The 21252-nt window shown below is 41.7% G+C and overlaps 2 protein-coding genes across 6 annotated transcripts in view; one reads left to right on the top strand and one right to left on the bottom strand.

Moving 5' to 3' along the window:
• Positions 1–3393: 3393 nt before the first annotated feature.
• On the bottom strand, positions 3394–5737 carry LOC307015424 (uncharacterized protein). The gene is made up of 4 exons (XM_079644016.1): positions 5527–5737; positions 4482–4987; positions 3902–4006; positions 3394–3811 (listed from the first exon to the last, which is right to left on the bottom strand). The coding sequence occupies exons 2-4, from the start codon at positions 4859–4861 to the stop codon at positions 3766–3768; spliced, it is 531 nt and encodes a 176-aa protein (XP_079500142.1). The 5' UTR covers positions 4862–4987; positions 5527–5737; the 3' UTR covers positions 3394–3765.
• Positions 5738–6708: 971 nt separating this feature from the next.
• The window catches only part of cep63 (centrosomal protein 63), a 30655-nt gene continuing 16111 nt past the window's right edge, over positions 6709–21252 (top strand). The window contains exons 1-7 of one of the 5 annotated variants that reach the window (XM_079658408.1): positions 6709–6848; positions 7128–7171; positions 7312–7489; positions 7798–7893; positions 12822–12935; positions 13033–13113; positions 13206–13355. In XM_079658408.1, coding sequence (XP_079514534.1) covers positions 7131–7171; positions 7312–7489; positions 7798–7893; positions 12822–12935; positions 13033–13113; positions 13206–13355 — 660 coding nt within the window. In that variant the 5' untranslated portion in view covers positions 6709–6848; positions 7128–7130. The other 4 variants (XM_079658412.1, XM_079658409.1, XM_079658410.1 and 1 more) reach the window with 4 other exon arrangements.

Here is a 21252-nt window from a genome sequence, read left to right as displayed (position 1 = left end):
ACACTGTACAGAGATCTAGCATGTCTCTCCAAATGATTAATAAAGATGTCTTATTACCAAAGTGATTGTTTTAGTTCCCCTGCACATTCTTTTCCACACTGTACACACATCTGCTTCTATTAACACACACCTTACTCTGTGTGTGTGTGTGTGTGTGTGTGTGTGTGTGTGTGTGTGTGTGTGTGTGTGTGTGTGTGTGTGTGTGTGTGTGTGTGTGTGTGTGTGTGTGTGTGTGTCTGTGTGTGTGTGTGTGTGTGTGTGTGTGTGTGTGTCTGTGTCTGTGTGTGTGTGTGTGTTTATTCTTGTTAAAAAGACACAATCTGAAGCTCATACTTTGAGCAGTCCATGAAATTAAAGTTAAATTACATTTTTAAGCTGTGAATATTTAATTATTACAGTAATATCTACATTCTCTGATCATGATATAATAATAATATATATAATATAATTACAATATCAACTTTTGGACAGGAAGATAAGACAAAATAAAATATATACACTGAACAAAATATAAACGCAACACTTTTGTTTTTGCTCCCATTTTTCATGAGATGAACTCAAAGATCTAAAACATTTTTTATTTACACAAAATAACCATTTCTCTCAAATATTGTTAACAAATCTGAAAAAATCTGTGATAGTGAGCACTTTTCCTTTGCCGAAATAATCCATCCCAGCTCACAGGTGTGGCATATCAAGATGCTGATTAGACAGCATGATTATTGCACAGGTGTGCCTTAGAATGGCAACAATAAAAGGCCATTCTGAAACATGCATTTTTACTTTATTGGAGGGGTCCAAAAACCAGTCAGTATCTGGTGTGAGGGTTGGGATTAGGGTTAGGGTTAGGGTTAGGGTAATGTTGTGAATCGAGTGGCCTGTGTTCGTCGTCCATAACATACGCCTGCCCATACCATAACCCCACCACCACCATGGGCCACTCGATTCACAACATTACCCTAACCCTAACCCTTACCCTAACCCTAACCCTAACCCTAACCCTAACCCTAATCCTAATCCTAACCCTCACACCAGATACTGACTGGTTTTCGGACCCCCCCAGACCCCCCCAATAAAGCAAAAATGCACGTTTCAGAGTGGCCTTTTATTGTGGCCAGCCTAAGGCACACCTGTGCAATAATCATGCTGTCTAATCAGCATCTTGATATGCCATATCTGTGAGGTGGGATGGATTATCTCGGCAAAGGAGAAGTGTTCACTATCACAGATTTTTTCAGATTTGTGAACAATATTTGAGAGAAATGGTTATTTTGTGTATATAGAAAATGTTTTAGATCTTTGAGTTCATCTCATGAAAAATGGGAGCAAAAACAAAAGTGTTGCGTTTATATTTTTGTTCAGTGTATGTTTCTGAAGTCTGACATAAATTATTTTCCCCTATATTTTTATGTCTTGAAAAAGTGGTTAAGAAAAATAGTTTTGACAGGAATATTTGTTCCCTTTTCTCCATCAGTGAAACAGGTGGAAGAAAAGGGAGTGGCAACATTCTCAGTTTGATGTATTTCTCATGTGGAGCACATGAGGCTGAAGAGCACCACTCCCTCATGTTGTTAACAGAACTCAGCCTTCATATTTTCAAGCCATGACGGATATATTGCAAAACCTGCTCACACACTATATTTGAACCTTGTGTGAGCAGGAAGCAAACATGAATGCTATGAGACGTTTTTATCACAACGCTATGTGGGGCGCTCAGCCTCTTGTTGCCAAAGTTAGTATTACAACAACAAACACTTCTAACAAAAAACTCAAATCCTGTATTTAATTCATGACATTTATTTTTTACAATAAACCTAAAAGTATATTTCTAGAATTATGTTTTATCATTTGCCAGAATTAAGAGACATATTTGCCTGGCTATTTTGTGGTTTTACTTAACATTTGTTTGAAAATAAATAGCAATAAACCCATTTAAAAATTGACGGGTGGTATGGTGCTACGTCAGACAGACCTACAGGGAACTGCTGGTGTAGTTACCAGTAATTAAGCAATAGTTGTGACAGTGTTAACGAGTATTTGTACATGTTGTGGCACGCATGGTTTCTACTGTGAGACAGTCATCAGTTAATACCTGCTGTATGGCTGGGGCCACAGGAGCCTTGTGGGGGGTATTTCTTCTCTGTGAAAACAGACAGACAAACTAACGGTAACACTTAAAGTTATAGTCACAAAGTCAACTTAACATTCCATTGAAGTCTGTCCTAGTTTAGTCCCAGATTTGCAATTTTGCAAAGGTATTTGAGTATATCTCACTCAACCCACAGTCGGTGGGACACACGTACCCAAACAGGAATGTGTTGCTGTAACGGTCAGCTCTGGGAAATTGTCTTGCACAATGTCTGTTGCAAACACTCCACAAGACTCCCCCTCTGTTAGAGATGTTTATTTGTTGAGGTGGGACCTGATCTGAGAACTTCCTCATTACTTGTGACCACACCAACCTGCACATTTTCTCAAGTACTGTGCTGAAGTACAATTTTATGGTATTAGTACTTTGTATACAACGTACAGACTTTTCATTGCGATAAAGAAGAGTACTTTTGTTTTGATAAACTTTTAAATACAGGATCTTTTTTGGATCTTCTATTTGCATTGTTTTCACCTTGTAGCAATGCTGTTTCACTTGAGTGAAGAACATGAGTTCTTGTTCCCTGCACTGGGAGTTGTTTCCTGTTCTGTTCCATCTTAAAGGCCCAGAGACCAACACTAGCTGTGGGAGTCAGTGAATGTTGCGAAACTGAAACTAAGCCACTCTCAGTGTGTTGGTCCTCCTGACTGAAAGCCAGCTGCTGATTCCAGATCATCACAGCTTTGGAAGGAGCTCCCTGTGTGGTGAGTCATCGGATAGTATTCAACCGTGGGAAAACTTAAATAGTGCAGAGAGGAAAACTAACACACAATCAAGGATTACAGTTGAGAAACCTGCTCCAACCACTTTGGAATCAAACCAGTGGGACTACTAACGGATTTCTTGGAGCCAAATCACATGACCTTAAAATGAGTGAGAAGCCAAACCCTGTAATACCTCAGTGAGATTTCATGTATCTCAGAATGCTGTATATTTCTGAACTGGTGTGTGCACATAAGGTAGCACAAGAGAATAAAGTCAATTTCCATGACAGTGATGATCCACTATTCTTATATCTGCAGCATGGAATACTGCCAGATGCTCACTGAATGGAGTTTATAATCCAATTTCATGGCTGAACAAGTCTTTTGTGAGATGCTTTTGTTGTTTCTAGCCCACAAAACTCATTTTCACATTCACTTTTTTTCAGTCACTTAAAAACATACGTAATGTCATAAATGATGCATTTTGTAAAGTACAGAATTGCTCATGATTCTTTTCTCTCCACAAGTAAATAAAAACACTTTTTCTTTCAAAAACAGTTTTATTTAATACTTTGCCTACTAGCTATCATAAATAAAATAAAAAACAATAAGTTATGTTCAACGTTCAGAAGGGAAGGTACTCAGAGACCATCTGTCACGGGTCTCCGGGTGTGAGTCCCCCTGGGACAGCTGAACCAAACGCACCAGCTGGGGGAATTAGGCCTAGAATAAATAATGGGGACACGGGGCACCTTTGGCTGTAGACAAACAAAGTCCTGACAGCAACACAAATGGATTCCTGGCTCTAACGGCCTGGACTCTCTCCCTTCAGAGGGGCGAGTTGTCTTCTTGTGGCGTCTAGCATCTGCTAATAACATCCTAAGAGGATCTGCCACATCACCTCCTCCCTTCTTAAACAGTCTCTTCAGTTGAAAGCCTGCGCCACGATTTCACTTCCCTTAAAAACAAGAAAAAACACACATTTTAGTTAGTACTTATTTTCCCTTCCGTTTTTCTTTATGTTATTTTTCCCAAAGTCAGGACTTACACATTACTGCAGGGCACAATCCTCTCTTGGTGTTGCTTCGTTAAACTGAACTTCCTGAAGAAGCCAGGAAGTTTGAGCTTTGTTCTGGCAGACCTGGAGGAAGCACTGAAAAGCAACAGTTGAATAGGGTTACTTCTACAACAAAATGTGGTCCTGCAGAGCCGAGGCGCTAATGAGAAGCTTTGTGGACAAACGTGCAGATTAACACCAACGTGTGAATGGGGGAGCTATGGCAGGAATCTTCTCCAATTCTTCAAATTCAACACTGGTTTTAAAGGGATATTATTCTCATACTATACTCAATTTGCATGTTTTTCGTTTGGAAAAGTTAAAGGTAATTCACTTCAGAAACATTTTTTTCGGTTGTGTACTTTCAAATTCTAGCTTACTCGAGCTGGTTTCTCCATTCTTACCTACCCTACCTTTAAGGCATTCTGGAAAAGCATTGTTTGGGGAAAATAACTCAAGATGTCACAAAGTTTATAGATACGTGTAAATAGTTGTGAAAGCCCAAAAATAAGTATCGGTTATTACTTGTGCTAATGACCACATACATGTCTGTTTACACTTTTAAACCCACCACTCTGCCCGCAGCGAGGACTCCTGTTTGGACTCCGTCCTCTCCTCCTCAGCTTCTGCTTTCAGTTCATCCTCCTCCTCCTCCTCCTCCTCCTCCTCCTCCTCCTCCTCCTTTGCCTCAGCGTCCTCTTCCTCCGGTATCTGCTCCCACAGCTTGCTGTCGACCCACAGAGCTTCCTGCAGGCCGAGGCCCCGTCCTACGCCGGTGACCCGTCGACACAGAGGGCAGCCCACGGTGAGCAGCCCGCTCTGGGCCTGGGACATGGTCTCCAGGCACAGCTGGCAGAAGGTGTGCCTGCAGTGCAGCACCCTGGGGACCCTGTCCGTCCGAGAGTAGGGCAGCAGGCACACGCTGCACTCTCCGTCCTCACACAGAACCATGGTCCGGCTGCAGGATCAAAGTGACGCGATGATGTGGATCCTGTTTGTCCAGGAGAAATATCAGGCACCTGATGATCAGGGCTTGTTGAAGTAGATGGTTCCTGCAGGGGTCCAGTTTTCTCCTCTCTGTTAAGAGAAATATATATATATATATGTTTGAAATACTAACAAATCAAAAGTCTATATTAAAATGAAAGCTGACACAAACATATTTCAGTAAAGAATATTAAAATATATATATATATATATATATATATAAACATATATCTGAATCAAATGTGCAGTTTATAGCACTGGTATTAGTATAGTTAGTATATTGTAGAGCAGAAATATGCAAAATTGTTCAAGGAATGTGCAAAGTACAAAAGAGAGAAGTATACAAATAAAAGGATACTTAAATAAATTTAAGTTTAAATTTGATTGAAAATACTTATTAAAAGATGTATAGGTAATTCTATAATATGACTTCAGCTATCATTATTTAGGTATTAGGGGATAACAAACGTGTATGTTTTAAATATAGCCAAAAAGAGTGTTAAATACAGTTAAATAAAACAGAAATTGATTAGGCTACCATAAAAAAACAGCATCCAACCCTAAACATTATTTTGATGGAAACAAGTTAAGCTAAAAATAATAAAATATTGTCTGTAAAGCCTACTTACAGTATGGGGAAGCCAATGTAAAACGTTACTCCTCAGTGCTGCTTCAGACCGAACACAGAGTATTGTCCCTTCGTAGTGCACAGCGGAGCAGCACTGCAGTGAATGGAGAGGCAGCTCTTCTGTTAGGGTCTGCTGTGTGTGTGGGAAACAGCCCTATCTCTTCTCACGGCCCAGACAAACAGCACAACAGCTGGGTGGTGGTGACGATCTTTGTTTAGTGTGGGAGGGCAGGTGGAGAAACTGGTGCGGGTTAAAGAAGGCGGCTTGGAAGGGGAATTCATCAAACCGTGATATCTCATCTGTAGCCACTCCCCTGTTCAACACGTCTATCACGTCATTATACATGTGGGTATATTAAAATGCATTAATTAATGACAAAGGGTATATTAAATTAAATGAATAGATGAACGACCAAACGCAATGCAGAAAAATGTAGGGCTCGTCCGGGATTTGAACCCGGGACCTCTCGCACCCAAAGCGAGAATCATACCCCTAGACCAACGAGCCGTATGTACTAACTACATCATTGCTAATATATAGCTAACTGGTTTGCTGATTACATTGTACCTTTTTGTGTTGGCTATAATGATTAAAGTCTAGGGGTGCTAGGGAATTGTCCGAACGGCCCACTTCGGTACCGGCCCACCGGGAAAACTCCCGGTATTCCCAATGGCCAGTCCGCCCCTGTCTGCAGGTAAATCGCATTGTACTGCAGTGGCTGTGTTGTAAACTACCGCTAACGCTAAACGTTTAGCTTCACATTAACATTATTCATGTGGGAGCGGCATCCACCATTAATCAAAAGGGTGGCCACCATCAATCAATCAATCAAAAGTGTGGGCTCGTCCGGGATTTGAACCCGGGACCTCTCGCACCCGAAGCGAGAATCATACCCCTAGACCAACGAGCCACGTGTTCACGAAGACCGATACCATAGAACTTAATCAACTCACCTAACAGGATGAGCCTTTTGATTTGCAAATTAGTTTAGCTTTTGTGTAACTATCATAGTGTGGAATACACATCGTCTCAATGTTCATTGAAGTCCCAGTAACAGTTTGTCCACAGGCATTCAAAATATGGAATGTGGAAAATAGTTATAGTTATTGTAATCTAACTCGCTAGACACTTGGTTTATTATGTGTATTTAATACAACAGCCTGTTAATTTAGCCTATGATTAGCCATACCTGCAGCCAGAGGCAGAGTCCCCTAACACTAGACGTACGTACAGCGTGCTGAGGACACAGGTTGGAGGCGGAGTTACCGCCTTACATCAGGAAATCGAGTTTGTGCTGGCTGCTGTGTAGTTCAGATAACATTGTAAACAAAAGTAATTTGTCGCTCTAAAACTTGTAAACGTTTACTAAGGATTTTCTTGCTGTACTTAGACTTTTCCACAGTCCAATTTTAGTTGATTTAACGTTAGTTACCCATTTCAACCCACGCAACGTACGTAACTGGCGTGGTTACAGCTCAGTTTGGTTGTATTAGGTAGTAACGACAATGCTGTCACAGAGGTTGCTAGGTTAGTTATCTTTGCATGTAGCTAACTTGAGTCAAGTTAAAGTGAAGTTTAACGCTGAGCGTGTCATTTCCCAGCAGATGGAGGCTTCTCTGGGATGTCTGCAGAACCCTGACCTAAGGTAGGGTGGCTAAAGCCAGTTCATTTCTTATTAAATTGAGATAATACTAAAATCACGCAGTGATGGTTAGCTCTTAATGATGTGGTATCCTCGAAGGTCTAGCCTACATCTAAATGTGTAATATATGTATTCTATTCCAGCTCTGTGCTGTCGTCATGCGAGCCGGAGCTTCAGGAGCTGATGAGACAGATCGATATAATGATCGACCATCAGAGGAGGGAGTGGGAGGCTGAGACTCAGGCCGTGGAGCTCCGGCTGGAGAGAGGCGAAGATGAGCTGTTGGCTTCCAGGAACCTGGTTGAACGGAGGGACCTGGAGGTAAAGCAGCAGATCCTTCCTAAAATTCTTAGTGTTCTTTTTCGTGAGGCAGAAATCTGGAAACTGACCGTCTCCACTTCAATCATTCATCTCCGATGTCATTTTGAAGAATAGTGTTGTGCGGTATTTCAGCGCAATTATTATTATTATTATTATTATTATTATTATTATTATTATTATTATTATTATTATTATTATTATTATTATTATTATATTAAGTTTGAATCTGGATGTCCCATGTGTTATCATCATGTTGGAATTGTAGCCACGTTTTTCCGACACCATTCCTGTGAAAACTCTGCCTGCAGATCGGACTGCTCCGCCAGCAGCTGGAGGAGGTGCAGCCGGGCCGACATGAGATGGTTACCCAGAACGAGAAGCAGCTGCAGCGGCTCCGCGAGGAGGTGAGGTTTGGTCCATCACACAGTTTAAACAATTTCAATTTGCTTTCATTTGACTGATGATCTAGGTCAACATTTATTAAGACGTCTCTCATTAACAGCTCTTCTACAGGTGCATCTCAATAAATTAGAATATTGTGGAAAGTTAATTTATTTCATTAATTCAATTCAAAAAATGAAACTCATATTATATGGATTCATTACACACAAAGTGAAATATTTCACGGCTTTATTTGTTTTAATCTTGATGATTACAGCTTACAGCTAATGAAAACCCCAAAATCATTATCTCAGAAAATTTGAATATTGTGAAAAAGTTCAATGTTGTGGACTCACGGTGTCACTCTAATCAGCTAATGAACTCAAAACACCTGTGAAGATTTCCTGAGCCTTTAAATGGTCTCTCAATCTGGTTCAGTAGGCTTCACAATCATGAGGAAGACTACTGACTTGACAGTTGTCCAGAAGACAGTGACTGACGCCCTCCACAAGGAGGGTAAGCCTCAAAAGGTATGGCTGTATCCAAGCATATTCATAGAAAGTTGAGTGGAAGGAGGGTGTGGTAGGAAAAGGTGCACAGCAACACGGATAACCGCAGCCTTGAGAGGATTGTCAAGCAAAGGCCACTCAAACATTTGGGGGATCTTCACAAGGAGTGGACTGAGGCTGGAGTCAGTGCATCAAGAGCCACCACGCACAGACGTATCCAGGACATGGGCTGAAACTTCCTCGTGTCAAGCCACTCCTGAACCAGAGGCAACGTCAGCAGTACTAAGACCTGATTTAGTGACCATGGAAAATTACTGCGCTTGATTGGCCAGCAAACTGGCCTGACCTGAACCCTATAGAGTATCTATGGGGTATTGTCAAGAGGAAGATGAGAGACACGAGACCCAACAATGCAGACGAGCTGAAGGCCGCTATCAAAGCAACCTGGGCTTCCATCACACCTCAGCAGTGCCACAGGCTGGCCACCTCCATGCAGTAATAAAAGGAGGCCCAAGTACTGAGTGCATACACACGCCAACCTTTCTGTATTAAAAATCTTTTTTTTGTATTGGTCTTATGTAATATTCAAATTTTCTGAGTACTGAACTTGGGGTTTTCATTAGCTGTAAGCCTTAATCATCAAGATTAAAAAAAAAAAAAAGACTTTAAATATTTCACTTTGTGTGTAATGAATTCATATAATATATGAGTTTCACTTTTTGGATTTAATTAATGAAATAAATTAACTTTTCCACGATATTCTAATTTATTGAGGTATGTATGTCCAACTCCAGTTTAATCAAATAAATCAATTGTAGAGCAGCTACATCATTTTCTATCTTTAAAAACTGAACAATCTTAGTTTGCGGAAAAATGTGATGACATTTCATTTTGATCACTGCAAAATAGTATCTGTAAATCTATTGTACAAGTATCATAGGTAGAAATCACATTTTGGCTCGTCAAATCGTATTACCATACAGTTTCAGGGTGTCCACGGGGTCTTAAAAATTATTAAAAGTTGATAAATAAATTTAGCGAAAATTAAGGCTATTAAAAAGTATTAAACAGCATTTTCCAAGGTATTACATTTTGTAGCTTGTTTTCATAAAGTATATAAATGGTCCAAAGAGGTTGTATTCTACAGTCTGCCTGAATGTAATCATTGCGTAGGTGTGTAGTGTGATTCTGTGTAGTTTATTTATGGCATCCCGTTGGATTTGACGTCATCTGAACAGGACATCGCACGCTCACTGCTTGATAGCGCACGAAGGTCCGTTTACGCCGGTTGTTGAACAACATCGTTATGGGGAAATGCAAGTCTGCGTCCAAATGGTTGGAAGATAAGGAGGAAGGACAATCAATACTGTATATAGTAAATGTGAGGTCAAGTGTGTCGCCAATGTAACGGTTAAAACTCAAAGTGGCGATGAGGTCTTAAAATGTATGGAAAGGGTCTTAAAAATGGTCTTAAAAGGTATTACATTTGACTTCAGGATTCCTGCATATACCCTGGGAGCTAAACACCAATCCTATAACAGCATGAAGGCAGCAGAGCTCTGAATATAGCTCTTGTCACTCACTCACACACACACACCCACACAGAGACACAAACACACTTTTTGACTAACACGCTATCACAGTTCTGTGTACTCAGTGTACGCTGTGCCCCGCCAACGGTGCCCCGCGCCCCCCCTGAAATTCAAGGTGTTTAATTGATTTATTTTTTATATATATATATATATATAAAAATATATATAATATATATATATATATATATATATTGAGCAAATTGTAACTAATCTATCTAGTGTCACTTTTCACATTGACAATGTTCTCATTTATTAAATAAACTAAACGCTTGCATTGTAAGTTGTGAGTTTAGTGTTTTTGACCCTAAGAAACACTGATGCATCAATCAATAACTTTACTTTACTTTGTAAGTAATTATGGGACGTATTTCTTCTTTCATAGCAATTTTCCTTCATACTTTCTTGCCGTGAAATACAGTGGGGCAAAAAAGTGTTTAGTCAGCCACCAATTGTGCAAGTTCTCCCACTCAAAAAGATGAGAGAGGCCTGCATTTTTCATCCTAGGTATACCTCAACTATGACGAGACAAAATGAGGAAAAAAAAATCCAGAAAATCACATTGTCTGATTTTTAAAGAATTTATTTGCAAATTATGGTGGAAAATAAGTATTTGGTCAATAACAAAAGTTCATCTCAATACTTTGTTATATACCCTTTTTTGGCAATGACAGAGGTCAAACGTTTTCTGTAAGTCTTCACAAGGTTTTCACACACTGTTGCTGGTATTTTGGCCCATTCCTCCATGCAGATCTCCTCTAGAGCAGTGATGTTTTGGGGCTGTCGCTGGGCAACACGGACTTTCAATTCCCTCCAAAGATTTTCTATGGGGTTGAGATCTGGAGACTGGCTAGGCCACTCCAGGACCTTGAAATGCTTCTTACGAAGCCACTCCTTCGTTGCCCGGGCGGTGTGTTTGGGATCATTGTCATGCTGAAAGACCCAGCCACGTTTCATCTTCAATGCCCTTGCTGATGGAAGGAGGTTGTCACTCAAAATCTCAATATACATGGCCCCATTCATTCTTTCCTTTACACGGATCAGTCGTCCTGGTCCCTTTGCAGAAAAACAGCCCCAAAGCATGATGTTTCCACCCCCATGTTGCACAGTAGGTATGGTGTTCTTTGGATGCAACTCAGCATTCTTTCTCCTCCAAACACGTCTAGTTGAGTTTTTACCAAAAAGTTCTATTTTGGTTTCATCTGACCATATGACATTCTCCCAATCCTCTTCTGGATAATCTAAATGCTCTCTAGCAAACTTCAGACGGGCCTGGACATGTACTGGCTTAAGCAGCAAGGGGACACGTCTGGCACTGCAGGATTTGAGTCCCTGGCGGCGTAGTGTGTTACTGATGGTAGCCTTTGTTACTTTGGTCCCAGCTCTCTGCAGGTCATTGACTAGGTCCCCCTGTGTGGTTCTGGGATTTTTGCTCACCGTTCTTGTGATCATTTTGACCCCACGGGGTGAGATCTTGCGTGGAGCCCCAGATCGAGGGAGATTATCAGTGGTCTTGTATGTCTTCCATTTTCTAATAATTGCTCCCACAGTTGATTTCTTCACACCAAGCTGCTTACCTATTGCAGATTCAGTCTTCCCAGCCTGATGCAGGTCTGCAATTTTGTTTCTGGTGTCCTTTGATAGCTTTTTGGTCTTGCCCATAGTGGAGTTTGGAGTGTGACTGTTTGAGGTTGTGGACAGGTGTCTTTTATACTGATAACGAGTTCAAACAGGTGCCATTAATACAGTTAACAAGTGGAGGACAGAGGAGGCTCTTAAAGAAGAAGTGACAGGTCTGTGAGAGCCAGAAATCTTGTTTGTTTGTAGGTGACCAAATACTTATTTTACCGAGGAATTGACCAATTAATTCATTAACAATCCTACAATGTGATTTCCTGGATTCTTTCCCCCCATTCTGTCTCTCATAGTTGAAGTGAATCTAGGATGAAAATTACAGGACTCTCATCTTTTTAAGTGGGAGAACTTGCAAAATTGGTGGCTGACTAAATACTTTTTTGCCCCACTGTAGGTCTTAAATTCTATTCAAAGTGGTCTTAAAAAGGTCTTAAAAAGTCTTACATTTGAATTGGTGAAACCTGCAGGAACCCTGAGTATACATTTGATGTAATAATAGATATCAGTAATTCCTCTTTTTCTAGTTACAATAACAATTACTGATATCAACAATTGCATTTCCGGTATACAGTGGGGAAAAAAAGTATTTAGTCAGCCACCAATTTTGCAAGTTCTCTCACTTAAAAAGATGAGAGAGGCCTGTAATTGTCATCCTAGGTATACCTAAACTATGAGAGACAGAATGAGAAAAAAAAATCCAGAAAATCACTGTCTGATCTTTAAAGACTTTATTTGCAGAGAGCTGTGAGGGCCAGAAATCGTGTTTGTTTGTAGGTGACCAAATACTTATTTTCCACCATAATTTGCAAATAAATTCTTTAAAAATCAGACAATGTGATTTTCTGGAAAAAATGTTTTCTCATTTTGTCTCTCATAGTCGAGGTATATCTAGGATGAAAATTACAGGCCTCTCTCATCTTTTAAGTGGGAGAACTTGCACAATTGGTGGCTGACTAAATACTTTTTTGCCCCACTGTATCTAACATATCAACGAACCATTTAAAATATGTCACCCAAAAATACTATATTCATTTTGAGTATTATTGAAGATATCTACAATGTTTCTTCCTTCTCCTTTTCCGTTATGTTTCTTTTTGTTTAATGAGAATTGTATTGGTCAATCTTTTTCTTATCTTATTTCTTAGTAAATGTCTGCTGAATCAAAAGTTATTAAAAAGTGTCCGATTAAAATTTGAATTTGACTATCTTTTCCTGCAGTTGGATAAGTTAAAGAGAAGTTATCTCAAGCTACAACGCAAACAGCTGAAGGAGTCCAGTGGAGGAGCAAATAGCAAAGCATCAGAGATGGCTGGCCTCAGTGAAAAGCTCCAGGTACAACAACATCAGTCCAACTCTCTGTAAACGCTTATTTTCTAACATTACCTGTCACTTACTGATTGCACTTACTACCCCTGCTGGTTGAGAGCAGCAACAAATCCAGTCCAAAAAACAAGTGACAGAGCTGGAGGCCCAGAACCAGAGCCTGACTGATGAGCTCACACTCATGAAGGTAAAATAAAACTAATGTAATGCCAAGTCAGACTTTAACGCTGAAGTGAAGTGGAGGCCAGTTACTTTTACACATCTTTTCTGTTATTCCAGTCCCAGGGGGCGCTGTGTCAGAAGGAGCGGGAGCGTGTGTGTTTGCAGCTGCAGAAGGCTCAGGGCAGCCTGCACTCTCAGGAGCTGGAGCTGGAGCGCCTCCGCCCGCTGGAGCTGTGGCTGGGACAGAGAGAGCATCTCAGCTCAGGGGTAGGAGCAACACGAGCAGTCTGAGATTAAAGATCTGAACAAACCGGAAGGCCAGTCGGCCATCACGCATATATAATATCACAGGTGTTAAAAAATCTGCATCTGAAGACTTAAGAGGACACCTGATAAGACCAACATACTAGACGTACTAGGTCCAAACCGTCCCTCTCAGTTGACATGCCCAAATCAGATTCATCATTGTTATTTGTGTCCACGACTTAAATAATAATAATGATAATAATACATTCTATTTATAAAGCGCTTTATCAGGTGCTTGATAAAGAGATTGATAAAGGGATAGTCCAAGCCAAAATCTAGAGTTTATATTTTCCCTTTGTAGTGGCCGTTTGTCCTAAACTTAAACTCAAAATAAGTTAAAACCTTCAAACGGATCACTTCTGGCACCCTGGGCAGGTAATGTACGCAGTGTAGAAAGTCAACCAATTTCCAGGCATGGGTTCTGTCGTTGAGGCTGGTTTTATTGTTTTCTCGGTCACAAACAATTCTTTCTCCTTGTACAAACAATCCTCTCTCGTGCTGGTAAAAAACCATGTGCCCATTACCCAGGTGCAAAAACAGGTGGTCTGCCACTTCCTGCCTATATACACCCTTACCTGTGCTCACCACTACCCCCAGGTGTCTAAACCAAAAATCACACTAAATAAATTAACCCAAATAAAGACTAACATATAAAGCAAAGAAATTAACTAAACAAATTATTATTAACTTAACAGAATATTACCACAAATATATACTTCTAATGTGAGCAAAATCATAATAAACAAATTAAATGACAAACTACAATTACTATATGCAAAAGACTGTGTAGCTCTAACACTCCGGCCCCTAATTGGGCATTTATCACAATTACTAGACTTAAAAAACATGGAGCTACACACTAAACATGCATTCTCAGGCACTGATGTCTTCTCTGGCAAACCTATGAAGGAAAGGTGTTATTGATGGAAAGAGACAGAGAGAGAGGCAAAGAGAAAGATAGAGAGTCCATGCGGTCACAGTGTTGCCTCCAGCAGCAGGCACAGCTTCGTCAAAGGCCTCTCCAGGATACTGGTCTTTGTTTGGAGACGCACAGAGCGCACATGGCCATTCACATCTGCTCTGACTTCTAAAACTCTCCCCATCATCCAAGATCCTCTTGGGGCTGTAGCGTCTGCCACAAGAACAACATCTCCAGGTATGAGGTTTCTTCTTAGTGCTGTCCATTTTTGTCTCTGTTGCATCAATGGCAGGTACTCAGAAACCCACCTCTTCCAGAAGAGTTGCGCCATGTACTGTATCTGCTTCCATCTTCTCCTAACATACAAATCATTTCTGTCAAACAGTCCTGGTGGCATAACTGGTTTGTTTTTCAACAACAGAACATGATTCGGAGTAAGGGCTTCCAAGTCATTCGCATCATCTGAGGCCTTTGTGATAGGTCTATCATTCAATATTGCCTCAACTTCACAAAACATTGTTTGGAGTCCTTCATCGTCCAAGGTTTGCTGTTTAAGGACTGAGTTAAGCACATTCTTCACTGAGCGAATCAGGCGCTCCCAAACACCACCTTGATGTGAAGCTGATGGGGTGTTGAATCTCCATTCTATGCCGTCCTGAAGAAGGGCTCCTTGGATTTTGTCATGATTCAGAGCAATCATATTCTCCTTGAGCTCACGGCTAGCTCCAATAAAGTTGGTTCCATTGTCAGACCTGAGAGTGGAGACTGGGCCTCGTCTGCAGATGAATCTTCTCACTGAATTTATACAGGAGTCCGTATCCAGCGTGTGTGCTACTTCCAAGTGTACAGCGCGGCTGGTCATACATGTGAAGAGCACTCCATATCTTTTGAGAAGACCCCTGCCTCTTTTAACTTCAATGGGCCCAAAATAATCAACGCCAACATGAGTGAAGGGAGCTTCATCAGGCAACACTCTCTCGACAGGTAAGTCAGACATTTTTTGTTCAAGGAGTCTTCCTCTTTGGCGTCGGCAAACTACACAATCTGATATGACTTTTCTGGCAGCAGAGTTTGCATTTATAATCCAATACTTCCGCATTAATCTGGACAATATGTAGTTTCTTCCAGCATGACCTAGCTGCTGATGAATGTGGCGCAGAATCAATGTGGATACATGCAGGTCTTTGGACAGAATAGCAGGACGTTTAGATTCAACTGGCAGCGAGGACTTGCTAAGCCGACCGCCAACTCTGAGGATCTCACCTTCCATCACTGGGTCCAATCTGTACAGGGGACTGTCTTTGGATATGGTTTTCACACCACTCTGCAGCGAGGTGATTTCCTCCTTGAACCGTTGATGTTGCACATACTGGATGATTGTCAGCTCTGCTCTGGTCACATCTTGAGGTATCAGACTCTGTCCTTTAAGTGTAGACTTAAAGCTCTTCATTTGGCTTTTAACCTGTTGTTGACTGAGTTCAGCAGAAGCACAAAGCTCCTTTCTCTTATGTCCCAATAACACAAGAGTCTCCTTGAACTTAAGAAGCCAAGCAACAGCTACTTGCAGTCTCTTCCAAGATGAAAAGTGATGAATCAGGTGGCTCATAGCATTGTCTGTGTCTTTAACAACAGCATTCACAGTCAAGTCCCTTTTCATCTCAGGGTCAGCACCAGGGATCATCTGAACATCTACGTCCAATTTAGGCCATTCATCCTCGGACTTGTAGAGGAAATCAGGTCCCATCATCCATCTCCTTCCATTCAGGAGGTCCTCTGCCCTCATTCCTCTTGACGCCTCATCTGCAGGGTTCTCCTTAGTCCCTACATACCTCCACTGGTCAACATCAGTTGCCTCTCTGATGACTGCAATTCGATTGGCCACAAAAGTATGGAATCGCCGGCTTTCATTGCATATGTATTTCAGGACTGTTGTGCTGTCGGTCCAAAAAACAGATTTCTCCAGCTTAATCTGCAATTCCTTTCGTAGCATGCGGTCTACTCTAACAGCGAGCACTGCAGCTGTGAGCTCCAAACGAGGAATTGTCATTTGCTTCAGTGGAGCAACTCTGGCCTTCCCCAGAGTAAAAGCAACATGCACTTTATTGTCCTTTTCCAGTCTTAAATACGATACAGTTCCATACCCGACCTCACTGGCATCAGAGAAGTGATGAAGCCGAACAGTGACAGGGTTGCTAAAGTCTTTAGGCTTGACACAGCGATCAATCTTGAACTCCGCCACCTTGTGGAGATCTTCCAACCAGCCAGCCCATTGCTTGGAGAGAACATGGGGAATAGCTTCATCCCATCCAAGATTTTTTCTGCACAATTCTTGCAGTAACATCTTAGCCATCATGCTGAATGGAGCAAGGAAGCCTAATGGGTCGTAGAGGGAGCTGACCACTGAAAGAATTCCTCTTCTCGTCTGCGGTCGCTCTTGTAGAGAGGCCTTAAATCCAAATTGGTCCGTTTCAACGTGCCACTTTAGTCCTAATGTACGCTCAACAGGAAGTTGATCTGTATCCAAATCCAGGTCCATCATGTCCTTTGCTCTTTGGTCTTCGCTGACAGAGCGTAGCACTGCACGACTGTTACTGGCCCACTTTGACAGAGTGAATCCTCCTTTGTGCAAGAGTGCAGTTAAATCATGAATCATTTTCCTAGCTTCCTCTTCTGAGGCCACTGAACGGAGGCAGTCATCGACATAAAAGTTGGTTTTCACTGTACTCACAACCTCTGGAGGGAAGTGTTCTGCGTTGTCCTCTGCAGTCCTCCTCAAGGCATAGTTGGCACAGCCTGGCGATGATGCAGCTCCAAATAAATGCACCTTCATGCGGTATTCCTGTGGTGCCTGTGCGGTGTCACCATTTGGCCACCAAAGGAAGCGGAGAAAGTTGGTGTGCTTATCTGAGACATGAACCTGATGAAACATGGATTGGATGTCGGCCACAATTGCAATAGGCTCCTGCCTAAATCGGACAAGAACTCCAATGAGGCTGTTAGTAAGATCAGGGCCTTGCAAAAGCTGGCTGTTGAGTGATGTTCCTTTGTATGAGGCTGCACAGTCAAACACAACTCTGAGCTTGCCCTTCTGAGGATGATACACCCCATGGTGAGGGATGTACCAAACGTTCCCATTGTTCTGTGTCAGCTGGTCAAGAGGCACTGGTTCAGCATGTCGCTGTGTTATCATTTCACTTAGGAACGTAGTATATTCTTCCTTAAACAGACTGTTCCTATCAAACTTTCTTTTCAGGCTACCCAAGCGCTGTTCTGTAACATAACGATTATCTGGCAGAGTTACATTTTCTTTTCTGAATGGCAGGTCAATGCAATAATGGCCTCCAATTAGTTTTGCTGTGCTACTAACAATATCCATGAACTTAATGTCTTCTCTGGACATTTCCAACTGCTCTTCTGACGACCTCTCATTGAAGTCATGGTTATATTGTTGTACAAGCATTTCTTGCAGGTGTTCAACAGAGATATGGTTTGCTGATACGGAAGAATAGCCACTCTTACTTCTGCAGCCTCCACCATGAAGAGGACCATTAAGGACCCAGCCAACTCTGGTTCTGACAGCATAAGGCCCTTCATTCTGGCTGTTTATCACCTCCCACGGCTCCAAGACCTTCGGGGCGTCAGTTCCAATAAGCAGGTCAACACTTGCATGAATGTCATAGAGTTTTACATCCTTCAAATACAGCCATGGATCAAGATCTGCTTGTCGTGGAATGTTAAGAGTAGACACAGGCATAGTTCTTTGAGTTAAAACATCAGGAAGCTCTATAAAATCTTCAGCACCCATACCAGACACTTCAAGACCCGACAAAACGTGAGTATCCACAACTTTTCGTTGTCCCATTGTTTTTAACAGGATGCTTGTCTTCTTACCCCGCAAATCCAGTCTTTTTGCCATGGCTTCAGTACAAAATGTGCCGGAACTGCCCGGATCCAAGAAAGCATATGTATGCATGGTCTTGTTTGTCAGTTTACTTCTGACCTTTACTGCAACAATTGAAAAGGTGGAATCATCTTCCACACCGGCCCCAATGTGGCCACACGTCTGAGAGGTTACATTTGGCTCATTTGGAGGACTCAGAGAAGGTTTGGCTTGTTTTTCGGATGTGCCTTTATCCGGTCTCTCAATGTGGAGGACTCCAGGGTGTTTCTGGTGACATACATAACAATCCAATCGACTCCTGCAGTCTTTGCTTGTATGGCCTACCTTTAGGCAACCGAAACAAATGCCCTTGTCCTTGATGAAGCTGATCTTTTCCCGCTGTACTTTGGCCTTAAACTGCCAGCACTGATCCAGTGTGTGGCTCCTCTGCAGGCAGAACAGACAGCAATGAGTGGAGGTGATTTTATTAGTATATCCTGCAGGCCGTGCCATAGCGTCTTCCCTCATAGGAGTGACATTTGTAGCGTAGCTGCTTCCCTTCCTTCTGTCTCCTGGCTGGCTGCTTTTGATGACTTTGGGGATATTATGTTGAGAGTCTTGGATGTTTCCAAAAACTGGATCTGAGGCAACTTTCACTTGTTTCTCAATACAATTTACGAGATCGATGAATGTAGCCCTCTCCCCCCTTCTTTCCTTCAGATCACATGCAACATTCCTCCATTTTTCTCTCAGTTTGTAAGGAAGTTTTAAAATGATGCTTCTCATGTTAGATGGTAAGTCCAGTTCCCTCATATACCTCACTTGTTCTGTTAGATTTGTACATCCTCGGAGAAACAGAGCGAATGATTGTAATCCTTTGACATCTTCACTTTTAATAGGGGTCCAGTTAAATATTTTCTCCATATAAGCATATGCAACTTTATGTTCATCTCCAAAGTGCTGTGCGAGAAGACTTTTGGCTCTTTGATAGCCTTGATCTGGAGGTAGATGCTGACAACTATGCACAAGGTCTTTAGGCTGCCCCCTAGTGTACTGCTCCAGGAAGTGCAAACAGTCGCTCTGATTGTTGGTTTTCTTCTCTACTGCATTTTCGAAAGCTCTAATGAAGGAGTCATATTGAATAGGGTCTCCATCAAAAACAGGGAGATTTCTTGTAGGGAGAGCAGAGTACATATTTTGCTGAACCAACAATGCAGTGATTTCGTTTTGTTTGTGCATAATGCTCATCATGTCATTCTGATTGTTACCAGCAGTCTGTCTTTCTAGATATGGAGCTTCTGGCTTAGCAGGCCTTTCATCCATTTGTGCAGCATATGCAGATCTTTCTTTTTGCCTTACAACTAGTGCAGGATCAAGGGGGGCTCGGACATGATTTTCATGTGGGACAAAAGTGTTGGCTTGGGGATTTAAACTGATGGACCTTTGAGCTTTGCTTCTCTCCAAATAGGAGTTCATTCCATCAGATCGAGCCGACCCACACCGTGAAGAGTTCCTTTCTAAAACTTGAATCTTTGCATTAGTTGCCGCTAAATCAGTTTCAAGCGCCAATTGCTCCTTTTCCCTACGGAGCCTTTTCTCTTCCCTGCGGAGACTTTCCTCTTGTGCTTCAATGTGATGCATCTTTTTTAAACCTTCAGAGCGTTTGAGAAGAACTGCTTTTTCGGCCTCCGCCTTAATGCGCGCTGTGGATGTTGCAGACGTCTTTGATACACCAGTTGCACGTGATTTTACAGAACTTCCTTTTACACTTGAGATGTTAGAAATACTATCCTCAGGTCTTATTTCATCAACACATTCTACGTCGGAAGGTTGAGGTTCAATTGGCTTCGAATATGGACGACCGATTTTAGACAGCCACTGCTTTACCTCTTCAATAAATTCACGACATGATTTCATCTTTTTCTCAAAGTTCGTAGTTTTTGCCTGAAGTGTTTGATCATCTTCTGGTAGAGGCATTTCCATAAACACTTCGTGCAAACTGCATGCATCTTCGTAACACTGCATCGGCATTGTCGTTTAATTCTAGTAGAGGACGTATTTTATCCATTAGCTTTTTAGCCTGCTTAGTTTTTGCAGTGCGTTTCTCTTGACAATTTTGTATGTAAAAGCATATTCCTTTTGCGGTCAGTTTAATTGACCGTCTTGATGCTGGCCTTTCCTCATCGGATGCCGCTGACTCGTCACTCATCTTATACACTTGCGGATAACACTGCGGTCCCGCAATCAGGCAATAAGTCGAGCAAAAGGTGGCAACACTATCGAAAACAACTTGGTTTAAAACGAACAGTTCTTTTTCATCCACATAAGTCACAAGCTGGGCCTACACAAGGCTTTATCTTCTCATGAATGAAGGCCGTCTCTTGCGTCAATAATCCAACAAAGCGCACAGCGAATTAAAGCAGTCCAAGTTTATAACTGAGTCTTTTCATAAAATACTGATTTTCACCATCTTCCTATATGGCGTTTTAAAACAGTGTACATACCATGTGGAGATTTCTTAGATCTGGACCAGGTCTTTGTCTCTCAACAGCAGATGCTCCATGAAAAATGATTAAAACAATCCAAGTTCCTTTCCCATCGGAAAGCCCACTCCAATAGCAGGTCCGCAGGATCGTATTCCAAGGAAAGTTCTTCTTTCTTTAATCCATGAGCGGGTTTTTTACTTGTTGTAGTGGCCGTTTGTCCTAAACTTAAACTCAAAATAAGTTAAAACCTTCAAACGGATCACTTCTGGCACCTTGGGCAGGTAATGTACGCAGTGTAGAAAGTCAACCAATTTCCAGGCATGGGTTCTGTCGTTGAGGCTGGTTTTATTGTTTTCTCGGTCACAAACAATTCTTTCTCCTTGTACAAACAATCCTCTCTCGTGCTGGTAAAAAACCATGTGCCCATTACCCAGGTGCAAAAACAGGTGGTCTGCCACTTCCTGCCTATATACACCCTTACCTGTGCTCACCACTACCCCCAGGTGCCTAAACCAAAAATCACACTAAATAAATTAACCCAAATAAAGACTAACATATAAAGCAAAGAAATTA

The sequence above is a fragment of the Notothenia rossii genome, assembly GCF_949606895.1.
Source record: "Notothenia rossii genome assembly, chromosome: 1".
Classification (NCBI taxonomy): Eukaryota; Metazoa; Chordata; class Actinopteri; order Perciformes; family Nototheniidae; genus Notothenia; species Notothenia rossii.
This window is presented reverse-complemented; position numbering and strand designations above follow the sequence as displayed.